We start from the raw sequence: 19,328 nt of genomic DNA on the forward strand, positions 1-19,328 counted from the left end.
GTTCACACTAACATTTGAGGACAATCATATAGTTGACCTTTACTGTTGCTAAGTAAGATCTTGGCAGATCAGACAATTGTTTAGATCTCTTTTCAGTGGATTTTACAGGCACACACCAAGCCAGAGGACATAGTCAATGCAAGTTATACAATTCTCAGTCTCCAGTCATCCTGCTCTCCATTTTCTGTCTGTAGTGATAAGACTGGAAAGAAGGACAGAGTAGACAGCCTGATGTGGACAGCACAAGAAATCATTAGGTCTTAGTAAAGATAGGTGAGGATTGCCTTCTTCAAGGCTGAGTTAAATATCAAATGCAAGCATATCCTAAGACACCTGCATTTTAGATGACTACTGTAACTGTCAAGTAATTGGTTAGATTAAGCTCCCTTTAGATTCAACTAGGAATTCCATGCCTGAAGTGAAAAATCTTTTCCAACTAACCTTTTATTGGCAACAGTACATTTCTGGGAGAAAAATGCAGTTTGGCAAGTAATATTTTTCCAGAAATGTATAGTTTACTGTAAAAACTCTCAACTGTTTCTAGTAATTGCATGTGTTTTCCTGTAAGTTTTTATTACTTATCACTATCAGCATTTCCAAGCATAAATGCACGCAAGACCTATGTCAAGGTGCCTCCAATTTCCTCATAACTGAAGTTTATATGTGTTCTGTAGCTTAAATGCATTGTCCATAAGATGACAAAATATACTAAACAATAACTAGATCTCAAAGGTAGTTAGGCAAGTAACAGAATTTTAATATTATCAGGTACATGACAGGTTAAGTTTGTTCTGAGAATATTATGTTTCTGGCCTGTGATTCATTGGTTGACATTTGAAGGGAGATTTAAAATAAACCTGATGTGATATCATCTCATCTTGCTGGTGTAAACACAGGTGTTAATGTTTTCTTAATCTTTTCTTTGCTAGCATCTTACCATAACTGAATGAACAGAAAAGTTCTTTTCATTAGTTTGGCAACTATTTTTTATGAGATGGTATTTTCTGATGCTTATAGGAACAGCAATTGAAGCAAAGATAAATAAAGTGCATTCAAATCTCAAACTAATCTACATTTTGTAAAACCATCAAAACATACATAGATAGTTTAGACTTTCCTATGTGTCTAAGTACTTTTCATCTTTCTACCTGATTTCTTTTTCACTTGAATTTCTAAGAAACAATCCTCTTTTGAAGGGGAATCTGGATGCAAGAAGACTGCAGTGTCTTCTGAGTAATTTAGCCCAAGCACTTAATGCAGCTCAGGTGTCACATTAGTGCTATAGAGCTGATTGTCTTGAGGAGGCAGTATGCTCCCACTGCTTCCCAGCCCCAGCCTGACTTGGTTTTGATCAGCTCAGATTTCTCTGCATGTAAATGCTGTGTGGGCGTGCCCAGAAGCCTTTGCCATAGAAAGCCTGTGTGAGGCAATGCTGTTATTAGATACCAGTATCCTTTGGACACATGCTCATCTCACACAATTTTTTGTTAAAATACCGAAGTGACACCTTGTCTGCTGCCTATGGAGATTTTTTTCTTATAGTAGCCTTCTCATATTAATGTGACTGGTTTTATTTGTAGTTTGTCTTCTCATTTGGCAGTCTTAAAGCATTACCTATGCTTGAAACATACTGCTGTTATCAGTACTAAATGATCTGAGGCAGCTGTTGAATGCCAGCTGACTACCCCTGACATTGTTATGTGGTGATAATATTACATATTCTTAGTATTATGTCACCTCACAGCACACTGATGTTCAAAATACATACTCCACATTCAAGCCAGACACATTACCAAGCATTGCCCCGTTCCAATACTGTGTGCATCTAGTAGTATCCATTAAGTGTTTTCTAAGATTCCCTCCAGACATGAAAAGTACTTTGAAAGTTTCAGCTACAGTATAGTCTTATCAGCCTTCTTTTACCCTATACTCTGTTCTTTTTCTTCAAGACAGTGTCATTTTCAATGTGAGCCAAGGTAGCACTGGTGAGTGCTAAAGTTCTCATGAGTACAAACAGGCTGCTGCACACGTAACCAAAGTCATGTGAATTCCTCAGAAACAGAACAACAAGACTCTTAGATGTTATTTACAACCTTAGATTTTATTTTCAATAGATACGCACTTCCTAAGACTGTTGACATAACTATAACATTCCTGGCATCATGCTATTTGGTCATTGTTGTTGCTGATGTGTCACTGAAGAAGACTAGAGATTAGTGTAGAAAGTTCAAAGCTGTATGCTTCAGGTGAGCTGTTTTCCATTCTCAGTTCTCAGGAGCTTGGTCCAAGGTTTCTGAACTATCCCTTAGGTTCTTTGCCTAGGTTTCTTACACTAATGAGGATAATGTGGGTGGAGAGAGTAGGATGGAAAGAATGGCATTTTAATTATTATGGGGACTGATAAGTGCCAGCCATGTTGTGGGTATTATGGGAAGCTAGCTAGGATGTTGCAACAGCAGGCTAGTAATTGCATATGCATACTTGCAGTTGGTATTCTGGAGAATGATAATTTTTTCCATTTTTTTTTTTCTTTCTGGAAGCTGAGTTGGAAACGTACTGTTGCAGTGGGGTATCCTAGATCACCAAACCATGACAATTAAAATTACTGTGAAATGCAGAGCTCAGTTTGTCCTCTACCTAGCTGGCAACTGTCATATGTGCTGGAAAGATTTTATTGCATCATAATGGTGATGATTCTACACTTTGATAGAAATCACCAGTGTGATAACTGAACATATTCTGGCAATTAGTGTACAGGTATGTGTGTATAATTTCCATGGTTTCATTACCAGGGAAGATAGCAATTTTTTAATTTCTCCATATCAGTCTATAGGAAAACTAGTTTTCAGTCTAGAAATTACAGAGTTAAATCCTCAGACTTTGTAACTCATTGTAAAACTACTAAAGTCCAGTAGAGCTATGTCAGTCTACTCATTCATATCAGCAGTGTGGCCCATTAACACAATATATAGTATACAGAGAGTCTTGAAAATTGGAGGCTATCTAAAAAATTTTCAAAAACTCGTGCATTTAAAACACTGTGTAAAGGAATAAAATATACAGAACCAGTTAACTCTGAGCCCTTGGGACTGACATTTTATGTTATGTTACTGATTTTCAAATAAGTTATATACTTTATATATATACTTTCTTTTTGAGTCCTGTGACAATATCTTGTTTCACTGTATGACTCAGTCTTGAAGGAACTACTAGAGTGAAAGGTGCCAAGAAAAAAAAAAAAAGGGAACACCAGCCATTTTATATGAGCATGAGATCTTCAGATAAATCCCTTCAGGAAAGCTGAACCACAAAATTACTTTTTTTTTAGTGCAAGGGCTTGTCAATTCTTGAAAGCTGTTCCAGATTAAATTTCATTTTTTTGGTGCTTATTGTGCATTTTGTGCATTATTAGTGCTTTAATAACTGGTAATTATTCCCTGCCTTTGGAGCCAGAGGTGTGGGGATGACGAATTTCTAATCCACACCAACTTTTACTGTCTAACAGTGGTAGCCCTCCACACTAACTTTTGCTGTCTGACTGGTAAACCATGTTCACATCTATTTCATCCACTGGTTAAAAGTTATTCTGGCCAAGTGGCATGCTGATTTTTAAATCCATGTTTTTGTATATCACCCAGAACTATCTTTTCCAATTGCCACCAGCTTCAAAGTTCACTTGTATGTGTGAACATGTATCTTATTCATGACTATTTATGGCACTGTTTTGTGACTCAGACTGCATTTACTTTCTCTGCAGAAATTTTGTAATTATACCGCTACTCTAATAACAAGAATCACATGAAATCAGTGTTTCTTGAATGTGGCTGTGAAACAAATGTATGGACAGAGACTTTCCAATAGACAGGATAGAGACTGTAATTTTAGTACCAGTAACAAATCCATAACTAGTTTCTCACAATACAAGCATATCTAGCCTCAAGCAGCAGACCACAAGCCCCATTAAGTCAAATTTGTTGCTCAGATTGGATAACAGAAATAAAAAGGGGCTAAAAGCATTCCCAAATAGGGAAAATAAGAGGGGTTATATTAATCTCTGAAATTGTTTTCACTTTTTGTTTAAAAACATAGCACAATAACTATAGTGTTTGATTAGAAACAATGATATGTCTCTTCAACATATAATATTGTCAGGTTTTTTGTTACCTGTCTTTCTCAAAAATTTGTTTTTAAAGGAACACTGCCAACATGTGATGAATGGACACTCAGTGAAATAAATAAAACACCAGAAAATTCCACAGGCAAGTGGAAGGAACTCTAGCTGCTGAATATATACTTAAATCGGAGCTCAAAACATTGGCAAGACTTTATGCTTTCTTGTTGCCCTGAGAAGCTGCAAGTTTAAAAGATGTCACAGACATGTGCATGTTGTTTATCATATGCCATGACCTCTATCCTGTTACATATCTTAACTGATTGAAGGCTATATTTTCATAGCAAGTAAAAGCTCTACAGCCTTCTACATAATTTAAGACCGTGACAAAACATCACTAAAGAACCTTGTTTTGCTATGGAAGTATTATTCCCACTGTTCTCTTACAATTTTTTTTATAATCCTCTTCAGATGATTGCAAGGGGTTTTGCACTCATGAGAGCCTTGTGCAACTGAAATCAAACTAGGGATGTCACCACTAAACATTTCAGAGAAGTATGTGCAATAATATGCATGTGTTCTGTAGCAGCACCCTGACCATTCTACTATGCATTGTGCTTGATCCTGTTGTATGAAAGATCAAGAACACATCAACCAGTATAGTACCCCATGGTAGCCTGTGCTCTGTGAACATGCCTACCAGAAGCCCACTTATTTTGGATGATTCAGCAGACTCCTATTTCTTAATTCAATGCTTCCATGATTCACATCACTTAACTTTGTGATACTAGCATAAAAATGAATGAATACATGACATTAAGAGCCCTGGTGCCAGCTTTGCACTGCTTCTGATTAGTGGCTGATAATTTCAATTCATAGTTCTTTTGCAGTTTTCCAGTTTGCAAAAGGAGAAAATAATACTAATCAGTTGCCTAATGGGGTACACAGAGATGAGCTGTGAGCATGGATAGCTTCTTAAAATCCATAATGTTATTATGGCTATAAAAAATAGGATACTTAGGCATCCTTTTTATAACTTATACATTAAGCACAGTAGTTGACGTTCTCAAAATTCATGACCGTTGCTGTGGCTTTACTGCTGTTCATGTCATTTAATGTTGACTTCAATATGAAAAAAGTCCTGCCAGCATTGAGTGTTTTTAAAATGCTCCGTGTGGATTTATTCTGACCAGATATCCTGCTTTATAAAACTTCTGCCTTAGTGCATCAGTTTACTGCCATTTTCCCCAATATTCAAGAACAGTTCTTTTCAGTGCTATCAAGCTTCAATTAGTGGTAGATAAGAGGAACTGACTGCTTTCTGAGCTGAGATGAGCTGAGAATGGAATCGCTGGAAAGAGAGAGCCAAATCCATACATGTAGTGATATAGGGGTATTTTGGAAAATGGACAATAATCATAACATAGAATAAAATGACTAACAAGGCTAAAAGACAGGAGACTGTATGTTTAACTAAAGAATTACTGAGCTATGAAAATGGAGACTGAGGCCCAAGGACGGGAGGAACAAAAACCATGGCAACAAAAGATAAAGGACAATTTATTACCTAAATGACTGAGGCCAAAGGATGTGCAACATTTCTTAGATAAGGGGGCTAACAAGCAGGACAACCAGAAGCAACTGGTTTTATGGTCTGGCAATGTTGTAATCGGGGAAAGGTGAAAAGTTGACAGTGAGGAAGACTGCCAGCCTTCCTCCAGAAGACCCCCCGAAGATGACCACCAGGAGGCAATACGGAGGCGCAAAGATGACATAAATATTCCAGAACTGCTGACACAAGCCTTTTGAACTAAACCCCACCTTAGTTATGTATGTTTGTATTGTGTAACGCTATGAATATGTATAAGATACATGCATTTAAAATGTAACCTAAGAAGCTTGTGTGTGCACGATAGGTGGAGCAATCCCCCGTGCACCCAGCGCTGCAATAAAGAATGCCTCCTTTCTAAAACTTTAAACTAAGTCTTAGAGAATGTATTTCAACCGGCTTTTTCAGTATCAGTAGAAAGCTGAAGAACTGAGCTCTAAAGGAGAGATTGCTGTAGACAGCTCACCCCTGGAAAGCGAAGAGAATCTTCCATCTCTTCTTTGGCTCTCACTCTGAGCTGAGGTTGCTTAGCTGCATGTGCATGATCCCTCCTTTTACAGATGTTATCCAGATCCTTTGCAGATTCTGATAAAACTCTGTAACCCAGAATTAAATTATTCACTGCATTGCTGAATTACTTTTCTGCCAGATTAGGCAGTTGAAGAGTTGAATCTGCCTGCAGAGGAATTTAACAAGTATCAGAGTTGGTGCAAGGTAAGTAGTGAGAGGATGAGGCAAGTGTAGGCAGAGAGAAAGAGCTGAGCGGGGAAAAGGACGTTGCCATTTTGTCAAGTGGCAAGCTGTTAGACCTGCCTAAATCATCATGCTTAATTGTATTCTAATATGTCACCTAAGGAAAAAGCAACTTTGGAATCATGCCCTGTAGCATTCTGACCACAAAAGCTGGCAAGTTACTTCTGTGCTATCTGGGATATACATGATAATTTCTAGCTAGTACATGCTTTAAAAAAACCACAAACAAACAAACAAATACACCCAAACAAAAATTAGATGTGAGCTTTTACAGTCTAGAGGTGAGAAAAAAACATACTAGAAATATTCCAAGGAAAAGAGAAAATTAGATTAATTTAATTTCAGGATCTGAAAGTTTTTAGAGTAGTTAATTTATTTTTATGACTTAAACAAAAACAGCAAAGCAGGAAGAGCATTTACAGACAAAATGTCTATACTACAATAAAATGTTCTAATGTTCTAAGCCTGTCATGAGTCTTCCTCTATAGAATAAATCTGAGCCTATATTTTTATATGTAAGGTAGCACTGTAACCCATCTAGATGCTCATGTGCCACTGGTCATTTATTTCTATGTGGCTATTGAGAATGGGCCTGCAATTGGCATCCTGCCAAATCCTTGTTCTAGGCCATAGAGAATAAAAAAATTGCTGGATTCTAAGAAAATACACAGTTAAACTAAGTAAATAATTTAGTGAGCAATGGAGCTACATGAGACATGGTTGTCTCTGCATATCTTAAGTCTTTGCAAATTCTTGATAGAAACTTTTCTTGCATTAGCACCCCTAAATGCTCCCTCTCTTATGTACCTCTACATGCACAGTTATAAGTGTTCCTATGCAAAGATTCTCTGACATATAGTTCATATTGGAAATTTTTTCTTATTGAGGCACTTACAGTACCTATCCTCTCAGATCTATTCTCGTCTAACTGGTAGAAATTTTATTGCCATTGAGATGTTTTCCCTAAGATAAATGCAAGTAGTCTTGAAGCTTCTGAAAGAGACACAGGGAGAGGCAAGGTAACAGTGTAAACAATACTCTCTATTCAAAAAGGAATATAGATCTAGGAAATGTTGATGAAAGGTAGGTTATGTGACACTATAAAATACATAGCAATAACTCTTCTGTGGAAGCAGCTGCTTCTCCTAGGTATGGATACACCTGTAGAAATAGATAGATACATCAATTGACAGATAAGGATATTTATTTTGTTAACGCAGTGCTATGGATTGCTTGGGATAATAGTCTGAACAGACAGTGGTTACCAACAGCTGTAGTTCCTGCTGGCAGGGGATGAGGGTGTCAGATTTATGCAGAGTAATGTGCACAGAAATGAAACAATTTTACCTTTAAATACAAAACCTTACATTAAGGAGGAAATTAACACATTAATCAGTAGTATTCACTACTTCAGTCAAGGAATAAAAAGAACTTCCCCATTCCCTATCTCTGCTCAAGCTTTAGGCACAGGTATTTATTGGGGACATTTTTTCATCTCCTTTTAAGGTCATTGGCCAAATGGTTCACTAGTCCCACACCTGATTCTGAGCTACCTCTGACATGTTTTAACAAGATTGATGGAGTACCGCCCTTGTTTTCAAACCCATGGAGTCCTGGCAATTTCTCAACTACAAAGCTCTACATCCTATTGCAGTGTAGCTTCTTATGTGCAAATCTGGCTGAAAACAATTGAAGACTTTCCACTGTGTGAAAGACACCCAAGTGTCTACCTGACATTTGTAAAATTCATGTGGCCAAATCTCTGTTCCTCTCAGCAGAAAAGTAAATAAGAACAAAGAAGGTCTGAGTCATGTTTCCTGCTATTTAAAAGCTTAAATACCTCAAGCATTCTTTAAGGAAAGCAGGTCTTGAAAGATGTGAAAGAGGCAGGGTCGCTAGCAATCATAGTTTACCCCATGGAAGAGACTCAGTTAAGATACTGCTGAAAGGAGGCTGCCAGACAAAGGTGAAATACAAGTCATTGCAGATGCTTTAAGGATATATTTAGGTCTTTGAGCAATTAAAGACATGTTTTATTCTGTATCTTAAAAAAAAAAAAAAAAAAAAAGACACTGTGGTAATAGTTGACTCAAGGCCTGAAAAAGGAACCATTTTAACATTCTTCACTTTTGTCAATCAAACATAACACTATAACTAAAAACTGTATTTTATAGTGAAAAGGATCTGTACCCTTTGGACACTGATTTTTCTTATCATATTGTTGAAATTTTAGCTTTTTAACAACTCCAGCAAAGCTCGAGCTTCAATTCTGTTCAGCTGTATTCTAAATGATGTTATTCAAAATTACACTGAAACCCTTATTCTTCAGATATTGGACAGATGCAAATAGGTGCTACTGTGTAATGACCTCTATACATAACTTAATCTGTATGAACAGTTCCCATTTTATTCTCTTAAAAGTTGATTTAATAGGAAAATCCAGGTATGGAAATATATGCACATGTAATGGAGCATGCTCTTATTTTAGCTTTTCTGCTTCACAGAGATGTATCATGCTCATTAAAGATTGTGGATTGGTGAAAATGAAGAGTGGTGAAAACAAATGATGAGGAGCTCAAAAAAAGTTACTCAGGCCTCTGCAGTCACTGCATGACACTGTGTAGGATCTCTGCACTGCAGAGTCAGATACATGGTTATTAATGCTTTTTTAATGTAATTAAATATAGGCTAGGCAGGGTCAGTGCTTAGAAAAGAAAGCTCTCAGGACATACTGTGCTATTAAAATAAATGCTTTACTGATTTAATAATATAATTCTTTTGAGGATGGGCTGTTGTCATATGTTGAAGACTGTCTAAGAAGACATTGGTGAATAAATGATCATTAAAACTCATATAGTTTTATATGTGCCCAACATCAGGATTAGTATTAAACTCCAGGGACTTAGTGGGAAACATAAGTACCACCTAGTTTATGCTACAGAGTTGTCAGTGTAACTGTGTGAAACACACTAAGGTGTGGAAAAAGTGCACTTCCAGGTTTATGAAACAGTGAGAACAGGTACAGGACTGGGAATAGGGCCTGAGCTCTTGTGGATCTCAGGTCCTCATCCCCTCCGTTCCTTCTTCCCTCAAAGAACGGTTAAACTTAAGATTTCTTCCTTTTTTTGGCAAAGGAAATATAGGGCCTTTGGATTTTGAGTTCTTCAGGATTAATCAATGTCTATTTTCTTCTTTTCCAACAATCAGTGGTTAAAAAAATGCCTTTATTAAAGAAAAAAAAAGTTAGTCACGTGATAGCAGAAGTGTAGTGGTCAGGGAGGAGGCCGCGGCAGGTAAGGCAGTAGTAAGGCTAAAAATAAAAAGGTTAAGCGCGACGAACGTAGCACGGCTGTGAGTTGCAGGCAAAGCAGGCCTGGCCCGGCTCGGCTGCATTGCTATGGCCGTTAGGCGCCTGCGGAGCTTCTGTACAGCGGACCGGGGCGCCCCAGAGCCACAAGGAGGCCTGCGGGGCAGCGCCCGGATCCCACTACGGCCGGGTCAATTCCGACTCTGCAGCTACAGGGCGGCGGCCGGCATTCGTCTGACACGCCCAAAGTAACCCAGACGAGTAGAGTAGGCGACCGACATCCCGACACTATTTTCCCCCAGGGTTCGGAGAGCCGCGCAGGGTGCTGCGGCCGCTCGCGCATCTCCTCCGGCCTCCCTCGGCGGGGAGGCGGGTCTGTGTGAGGAGTAGGCGGTGCAGCGTGGCCCCGCCGGGGTTGAGAGGGAAGCAGGACAGAAGGTGGTTGGTGCGGGCTAGCTGCCCTCAAAAAGCTGCTAAGCAGAGACCCGCCGACTAAGCCTGCTGTGCCCCTGGCCGGTGGAGGAGTGGTGCAGGGTTCGTGGGCAGTGACAGCGGCGTGAGGGGCTGCAGTGGCCCGGCAGATCCCGAGGCAGCGCCCGTCCTGAGAGCATGCGGCGGCAGGAAGAGGAGTGAAGAGTCGTGGCTGCGCCCCTGCGTCGTCTTCTCCCCCCTCGCTAGGGCTTCGCTCTCGCGGGCTGAGCGCGGACTCCCGGAGGAAAATGGAGCCGTTTCCCGGTGGTGAGTACCGCGACAGGACCGTGCTACCGACGAGCACACCCCGAGCTGGCGGCGGAGCCCGGGATGGGACGTGCGGCCTCCCCGCGGCAGGCTTGGCCTGCCATGCCTCCTGGCAGAGGTGCTCCCGGGTCGGCCCCCACGCCACAGGGCCCAGACGCAGCTAGGGCTCCTAGCGGAAGCTACTTGCCCAGGGGAGGCTTCTTACCCGTGCCGCCCCCATGGTCCACAGCTTGGAAACTACCTCAGATCTTGTTTTATTTGGGTGAATTAAAACCATAAGTCTTTAACTTGGAAGGTGAGAGGAGGCTCCGTCTCCTTTTTGGTACTGTTGTACTTTTTATTGCCCGGCCGTAATCTCACGGTGGCAGATCACGGACAATACGAAGCCGGGGCAACTTCTACACCAAGGTGTGCTCTCGCTCCGAGGAAGGAGCCTTATATGCGTCTGAAGTGCCAAAGCCATCATGACTCTGATGGGAAGGAGGAACCAGTTCCTCTGTTTATGCCATTTGCCTGATCGAGCCACTCTCAACAGTGTCTCCTCCCAGCGAGGGAAAGGAGAAATAAAAATACAGGAGGATCTAGGGGTTTTGAAACAATGTTTCAGTGTGTTTCTGGAAGCCAGAAAGCTTTCAGAACTGTCCGTGCATTGTCAGAAATGCTTGAAATAACCGTGTGGTTGCAGCTGTGAGATAAGCATACAGGAGCGTTTGTTGACATTGTGATATAGCACTGTGTGTGAATCCCGTGCTTGTGACTGAAATGAAGCCATGTCAAGTCCGTGTTACTACTGCCTGCATCTGTATTAGACATTCTAACCGTCCAGGACAGAGGAGGAAATGAAGCTCTCAGATCAAACTGAGACTAAAGTATGTTTGGTTAGACTCAAGACCGTAGCCAAATAAGGAATTGGGACAAGACACTGTGTAAACAAACAGCCTTCCTGTTGAAAATGCAGAGCTTTTATTACAGGGGGGGATTTGGTCTGTTAAATGACAGTACTGGGTAGCCTAACTAAAGCAGGCGTAGAGCTTGCTGCATTATATTTTTAACTCCTCAGTGACCTGCCAAATCATAGTACAAAACTGCCAAGTTCAGAAAAACCTCATGCAGTAAAAAGTAAATTTTCTTTTTCACTTGAGAAATATATTGTCATTGCTTTGTGTCTCCCTTTTCTCAAATACATTAAAATTTCCCTATCCTTTATATGCTGCTGTTTAGAATCTCAAGATTATGAGCTCTGGGCATATTTTTTTGGTTTAAGTAGCAAGATGGACCTTTTCCTTCTTTGTTTTTTTTAAAAAGATTACAGTTCTATGGAGGGTTTTTTCTGTCATGTTAAAGTTAGTTTGTACAAACAGTAGAAGATCTTTCAACTACAACTTATTACAATCACAGGATTGATTCCTACATGCATGGTAAAAAGACCTTGCCTTTAATAGTAATGCAGTTTTGGGAAGATTTTTTTTTTTAAAGTAATCTTGTTAAGTCCAGTCCCGTTGAGAGACAGCCATCATGTTGCTATCCCTTTAAAAGTCTGTTTGACATAATACTGTTACTGCATTGTGCAACAAAAATTAAAAAAAAAAAAATCTCTTTATACAACTGGAAGAAATGGCAGTGTGGGGCTGAGCTCAAAGGTACTATGTGCTACTACTGAGAAGCAATGTTCATGCGTAGAGCTTCCTAATTTTGTTCCCTGAAGTGAAAAGCCTGGAGATGATGGTGAGACTGTTTGGAAGAAAATTTGGAGCTGAAGCTGATCAATAAATTCCCTCCATAAAGCTGGCTCTTCTTTAAGGGACACTAAAGAGAATGTGCAAATATTAGAGCAGAGATGCTGCTCGTCATGTTGATGATGTTGGGGCATGTTTGGTTCTCAGTAGCAGCTGATAAAATCTGAAGTGAAGAGGATGCTTACTATTGGGTTTTTGAATAGAGTTTCCATTTCCATGGCTGGTGGTCTGGAAGTTTTTGTAGACATCAAATGTTTCAAATAAACTGTGCTTCCTGGCAATTGAAAGGTTTTTTGTGTTGTCTTACACAGTAGTAATGAGTTCTTTTTGTGAGTCTCTATGTTGATTTCCTGTGCAAAGTGCCGTGTAAATTCAGAGGAAAAGATTGCTAATGCAGGAAGCTTACAATATTATATTTGTAGCTCCTTCAGTTCTTTGGGGCTTTTACCCTTGTAAAACAGAGGGAACAGACTGAATCTTAAGATTTTTTCCAAAAGCATTTCAGTTGGATTCAGGATGCCAATGCTCATTTGTCAAACTGGTAAGAAGTCAATTTCTTGTTTTACTTTATGGATGTAGAGCTGTGTCAGAGTGGATATGTATTAAAATAGTCTTTAAGGCAACAAATGCACTGCAGTGGATACGGAAGATCGCTGTTTTTCTAATTCAATACTTGGTGGTTTTTTTTCTTTTCTTTAAATAAAAGCAAAAGCACAGCCATAATTCATTTCAGAAGTCAAAGAAACCCTTATCCTTTCCTTTAAATGCTTGTGGGTGTGCTGAACTTTTTAGTGTTTGAATAGTTTCTCCAGTGGAAATACTCAGATAACCTAAATAAAGGTATTTAAGATTTCTTTTTTTGACTTCACCCTCACTCCTGTACCAGAAACTTAGGTCCAGTCCTCTTTGGAGAGATCACTGCTATGCCTTCCCTTCTGCCCAGGAGTTTAGTGTGAGGTCCATAGCTCCAGAAGAACAGTTAATTGCAGATCTATTTTTAGGATATGAGTTAATAATACAATCATAGAATATCTCGAGTTGGAAGGGACCTGTAAAGATCATCAAGTCGAACTCCCTGCTCCTTGCAGGACTACCTAAAACTAAACCTTGAACTCTTGACAAGCTTGATGCCATGACCGCTTCCCTGGGGAGCCTGTTTCAGTGACTGACCACCCTCTCAGTGAAGAACCTTTTCCTAATGTCTAATCTAACTTCCACTGAAATGTTATAAATGTAGTTAATTCATAAATGTTTTAGCAATGGTTACTGGTAAGATTTAATTTTTTGAGACAAATTCCTCTATTTTACATGACTATTCTTAATTTGAGACCTTTCCAGAAATATGAATAATCAAAGTGTTATTAAAAGTGCATGGAAGACTTCCTTGTTGTTGCACTTTTTTTTTTTTTCCTAAGTTGGATGACCTCAAATTCCTCTGAATTGGGAATTGCAGATTAATGAGCAGAATTTATTAGTTCTGACTAGTCATTTGTTACCTAAACAGTTTCACTTAAACCAAAAGAAGTGAAATACTGACTAAAGGAGATATGTCATGTAATTTGTGACATCTCTTTTGGACAATATTACAAAATATTTTAGATTCTATGGGGTTTTTGAAAGATCATGTCACCATTTCCTGTTAATACATTAAACATGGAACTTTTCCATTTGAGATGAAAGGAAAAGGTAAAAGTAAGCTATTACAGTGTTTCTCATTTAAGAGAGGTGATGTGTAAAAACAACAGAAGGGATAACTTGTGATGATCTACTGAAATGCAAATAACTCACTTTCACTGACATTCTTGAATTATTTTTATCTTTTTTTACACATCAAATGGACACTTTGAAATTAATTACGTAACTAAACTGATGAACAAAATAAAAAGGCTCTCATAGGAAGGAGTAGGTTTTTTTGTAGAAGGTAGAAATAAACCAAGTTAGGTAATGTCATTTATAAAATGAAAAATGCCATTTGCAAAGTCTAGTTATTTCAGCTAGTTCCTGTCAATTCCAAAATGTTTTCTTTCTTTATGTTAGTTTTGTTCAGTATATAAATGTGTGGGAGGTTGCAGGAGCATATTCTGTGTGCATAGCCTAAGTCTATTGGGGGCAACAGGCATACCCTTAACTGTCAATACTGTTGTGTCATGGAGCAGAAGGGTTCCTGTTTGTTTAAACAGTAGTATTCAGTCCTAACCAACAGATTTGAGTAATCTGTTTTGGTGAGTTTAGATTAAAAAAAAATCTAAGAGGTCTGTTCTCAGTGTCTCTTCCCCCCTCCATGTTTTACATATCCCAGAATTTTACTTTGTCAAATATTACTGACAGGAAAAAAAATGCCAATTGCATCTGATTCTAAATGTGAGTTTTATGTTGCTCAACTGCATGTTCCTGGGTAGTATTTTTCCACCAAGCCATGCTGTAGCATCTGGATCTTGTGTTCCTGTGTCAACTAAGCTAACAGGACAGTGTTTTCTCAATGAGTTTGGTATGTATTTTCTTACTGCGTTTCTGTGAACTCCCTATATAGCAATAGATGTTGAGAAATTAATTCAGTAATTTGGATGCAGTCTGTGTAGCTGAGAGAGTGATCATCCCTCTCTGGGCTCGATTCATGTATATACACTTACATTCTTCCTTTTGCTGGCACTTTATTGTACAAGCTGGGATCTGATGTATTAATCATCAGATCTGGAACAGAGGTACTCGCATTTTGATGATCAGAATAATGAGGGAAATAGGTGAACATACAAAGAGAGAAAGAACTTAATCTGTTTGGTCTTGCCAAAACAAAACATTTCAATCACTGTGCATTGGAAAATCTTTTTCCCTGTTAAAACAATGTCTGAAGAGCAGAGTATAGATGTTCACTGTGGATTGTTTGCTAGTATTTTTCCGCTAAGGAGATGGTATTCCACTTACAGAATGAATGAAGACACTGAGTATCTGCATGATATCTCACGGGTCAAAAATGTTAAAACCTTATGTTGATCTCAGTATCCACCTGTAAAAGTATTCCAGGACTGTCTTGTCTTTTTTGGGAAGATGATGCAAAGCCCAGTCCGTGACACCTGTGAAGCTGTGTGCACATGTGCTAGATAAAGCCGCATAATGACTGCCATAGAAGATGTTGAAAACTGATAAAACCCTGTTCTGTTTGTTTAACTAATCAGAATGTTTTTTCATATTTGATTGGTATAATAATTACCTATGAAGAAGCTGAATTTACCTTTATTTCATGCATATGTCTGATTTCAGTAGTGAATTCTGCTGTATTCAGATAATTCAAGTTTTTCTTCTTTGCTCAGTGATTAGAGTAAAGGAAGTTCATTGAGTTTCCAGATCTGCTGGGCAATACTTTTTTTCACCAAGTACAAAAGCAAAGATTGTGTAGAAGAGCAAAAACTTTAAGGTTTTTCTATGAGTGAAAGCAGTATTATTCCTTTGTCTATCAGAAATTTGTATGCATGGCAGCTACTGCTTAGACTTCTGTCCAACGCCACCTTAAAATAACATCAAATTAACCTTTAAAACATACCAGCATTTTTTGTGAGCTGAGTTTTAATTGTCTGTGTTTTCAAGAGTACATATATACCTTCTAATAGTTGTGTTCTGACTATTTTTGATACTGCTTTAAATAGTGGAAGTATTAACCTTAAATTATAAGAATCACAAAAAGATTGTGTACCATCTAGCCAGGAAGAAAGGGAGAGAACAGATGGAGACTCTTGAAGGAAATGGGGAGGAAGGAGGGGAGGAAACAGCTCTACAAAACTCATCCAGTTGATCAAAGAGACAGGAATTTCAAGGTAATATGGTGTGTCGGGTTCTGCTCACTTTGCCTCCATGAGGCACAGCTGATGTTTTATTCCATCATGAGTGTTGTCACCCAAAAGATGTTCAAACAAGATCTCAGTGCCCAGTTCTTCTATTGGATTATTCAGAGTGTATAGTAATGTGCTGCAGCAGTGATCTTCTTTACTACAGCTAGTGAAGAGTGAGAGGGAGGAATCCTGATTCCACTGAAATGTGAGACACTTTTGATGTTTTGCTTGTTCATGTGGAGATAAGGTGGTTTTTGGATTTGGGATAGGTTTTTTTTTTTCCCCACCAAAGCTGTTTGGAGGAGTCTTTTCACTGTGCTTTAATAAGCACAACTGAGTGCAGAGAGCTTTTCTTGTGTTGTAATCACTGTTTGACATTGAAGGAAGCAATTCTGCAAACAATGGAGTTCTTGTGTAAGAATACTTCTGTCAGTGCCATTGACCTCTATGGAGGACCAGCTGTTTTTAAAATTCTAACTTACCTACTCTTCAGGGCCTAAGACTTCTTTTTATTTAAGTCTGTCTTTTGTATAAAATCTGACATTTTCTTCTGCAGTAATAATGAATTGTTAACACATCAATAGAACCACTTGTAACTGTTTTTCATGCATGTAAATCAGTCTTTCTGGAAACACCCAAGCTTGTATTTGTGGGAGTCCAAAAAGTTCAGGATACTTCAGAAGCCTCATTCTTCTGAGCTGTAAACCATTATAAAAGAAAGACAAAGAACAGGTTTTCAGAAAAGGGAACTGTGAATACAGCATGTGTAAGCTGTCAGTTTTATTATCCAAATTCGTGCCTTTTATCATTGCAGGAGATACTAATGAGGCCTCAGTGTCTCTTTTGGCACAGCTTGGTATACGTAAGTGTGAATACTTGTATGTGAAGCATTATTTTACAAAACACTGAAAAATAATTAAAGGCACCATTGCACAATATGCACTTTATCAATTAAAACCATAAATGAGAAGAAAATAAGAACTAATAATATTTAAAAGCATGCAACCTGTTAAGCTTTGAACAAATAAAAAACAGATTAAATCTTCCTTCATGTCTGTCTTCTGTGATTATAATACTGTGACAGTGGTCTGCGTGGCAGTAGTAGGAAGGCTGTTTTGTCCTGCATTATGTACAATGATTAGGCTAGCAAGCTCCATCACATCAACTGACTTGTTAGCAACTCTGTTGATTGATTTGGAAAAAGTTCAGGCTAGTGCTATGCTGAGGGCTGGCACCTGAAGTAGAAGAGGCTATAGTAAATGTTAAAATGTGGGAGGGTTAATATCCTTTATGCTTTCTTTGTGATTGTTCCTCCCTACCCCTCCATGTATACAGTGGAAAGCCCTTCATGTGGAGTATCTAAAAGAACAATATATAGATTCTAAATCTTGTCTTTGCCAAACATTGGCACTTTTTGCAGAAAGAATAGGTCATACTGTGGTAACTTTTCATCTGTGAAAATTATGATTGTGGGATTAAGATCAACGAAGGCAAAAAAACCTCAGATGCGGAGCAGAATGGAACTGTTATTATGAGGGCCTGTATCATTGGCAGGGCTGTGATCTACAGAAATTCTTCTAAATAAAAATTGGTAATTGATATGCTTTGTCTAGAGAGGAACCAAAGGTTGTCTTTTTTTAGATCTATTGTATCTTTTCCTGTCATTCTGCTATTTTCTTTCTTTTTCTGGTAGCAGCATATATGTTCTGAAATATATATATATATTCTAATACCAGCGACATGGCCAAGGATATGCACATTGCTGGGCAAAGCAACCCAGCGTACTCACAAGATCAAAATAGCTGCCTGTATGCACAGCTTGTTGATTGAAGCTCCCTCTGGTATTTCTGCAGAAACCTTTCACAAACCCAGTGGGGGATGTTCATCTGCTGTGTAGATCAGTCTGGCCCTCTGAAGTCTGTAGCTCTCCCACCTGCTTTTTGCATGGTGAGAATGAGTGAAAGAGATAACCCCAGGGTACCTTCTGAAAAGTGTATGGTACACAGTGGTGGTGGTTGTAATGAATTCAAAGCTGATATATGATACCTGGTTAGGATTTGGGAGCAATTCAGATCTCAGTATTTCTTGCACTACCATCCTGGCACACTGCCACTTTTTTCTCTGTCAAAAGTCCTTTATATAATGAGACTCACGGAAATTTAGGGAGATGTGTTGTTGCTCTGTTAAGACCATATAAAATTTACTGCGTTGAGAGTCATAGGTGATAACTTCTAGCCGTTATTGCTTTTGTGAGCTGAAATACCAGTTATGAAGAAATGAACATGCAATACTTGGTTGTGACCTACAGATGGTTTTGTATAGTATCACTGGAGTTGTCAAGTGTGTATTAAGTAACAGTAGTAATGTGGAAGGGACATTGGCTTGTTTTTTTAGAAACTGCTCAAGATAAGAGTGTGTGGTAGTTCAAATTTATTGCTTTAAAAAGGACTAAGCAAGCACCAGGTTTTATGCAGTCTGTCAGATTGTATGCCTGACAGTCTGTTCTAGAGACTAGAACAGTCTGTTTTAGAGAACCTTGCAAAGTTATCTAAAAGTTTTTCCTCAGAACAACTGATACTGGCAGAGAAATCCTTTGTAACTTCAGCTGTGATGAGCCTAGAATTTACCAGCCATTAAATTGATGGACAGATATAGTGAAGAAGACAGTTAGCAGTCCTGGATATGGGAGTTCAGTAGCTCAAGAAATTTGAGGCAACTTCCTGTGTGCCTCCAAGACTCAGGGCCTTTTCATTAGACTCCCGTGGTGAAACATCTTCTGTCATTTTAATTGCAAAACATACCCTTGATCAAGTTGGAAACAGGAAACTAAAACCCTATATTCTAGAATTAAAAGTTCAGAGCCCTCTTTCCCATCCAGTGTTTTGTTCAACCAATGGCTGGAACACTAGCTTAATGTTGTTGGGACTTGTAGAAGGTTTTCTCTCTCAGTAGTGCCCAAAGAGCAAAGTGTCATTTAAAACAGCCGCCTCCTCTTCCCTTCCCTCTGCTTCCCCACCTTTTCACTGTGGAAACCTAACTTGTACCAGATTGAAATCTGAAAATACTTGGTGAGATGTGAATGGACATGATATACCTGTGTTGGATATCAAAATCCAGACTAAGCTTGTGTTGGTTAGCCTTAAATTCTCTAGTTATCTCCATTGAGCTCCAGAGAAATAGTAATTTAAAAAGTAATTTAAATTTTTTGCCAGTTGAGTAGGTGGAGTGTTCAGTAAATGAACCACACTCT

General features: G+C 38.8%; 1 protein-coding gene across 3 annotated transcripts in view; it reads left to right on the forward strand.

Moving 5' to 3' along the window:
• Window positions 1-10,035: 10,035 nt before the first annotated feature.
• The window catches only part of LNPEP (leucyl and cystinyl aminopeptidase), an 81,870-nt gene continuing 72,577 nt past the window's right edge, over window positions 10,036-19,328 (forward strand). The window contains exon 1 of one of the 3 annotated variants that reach the window (XM_074813227.1): window positions 10,036-10,518. Coding sequence is in view for 1 of the 3 variants with exons in the window: in XM_074813226.1 (XP_074669327.1) it covers window positions 10,500-10,518 (19 nt within the window). In the remaining 2 variants the exon portion in view is untranslated. The remainder of the gene's footprint in view (window positions 10,519-19,328) is intronic. The other 2 variants (XM_074813226.1, XM_074813231.1) reach the window with 2 other exon arrangements.

This window comes from Strix aluco, chromosome Z (assembly GCF_031877795.1).
Source record: "Strix aluco isolate bStrAlu1 chromosome Z, bStrAlu1.hap1, whole genome shotgun sequence".
Taxonomy (NCBI): domain Eukaryota; kingdom Metazoa; phylum Chordata; class Aves; order Strigiformes; family Strigidae; genus Strix; species Strix aluco.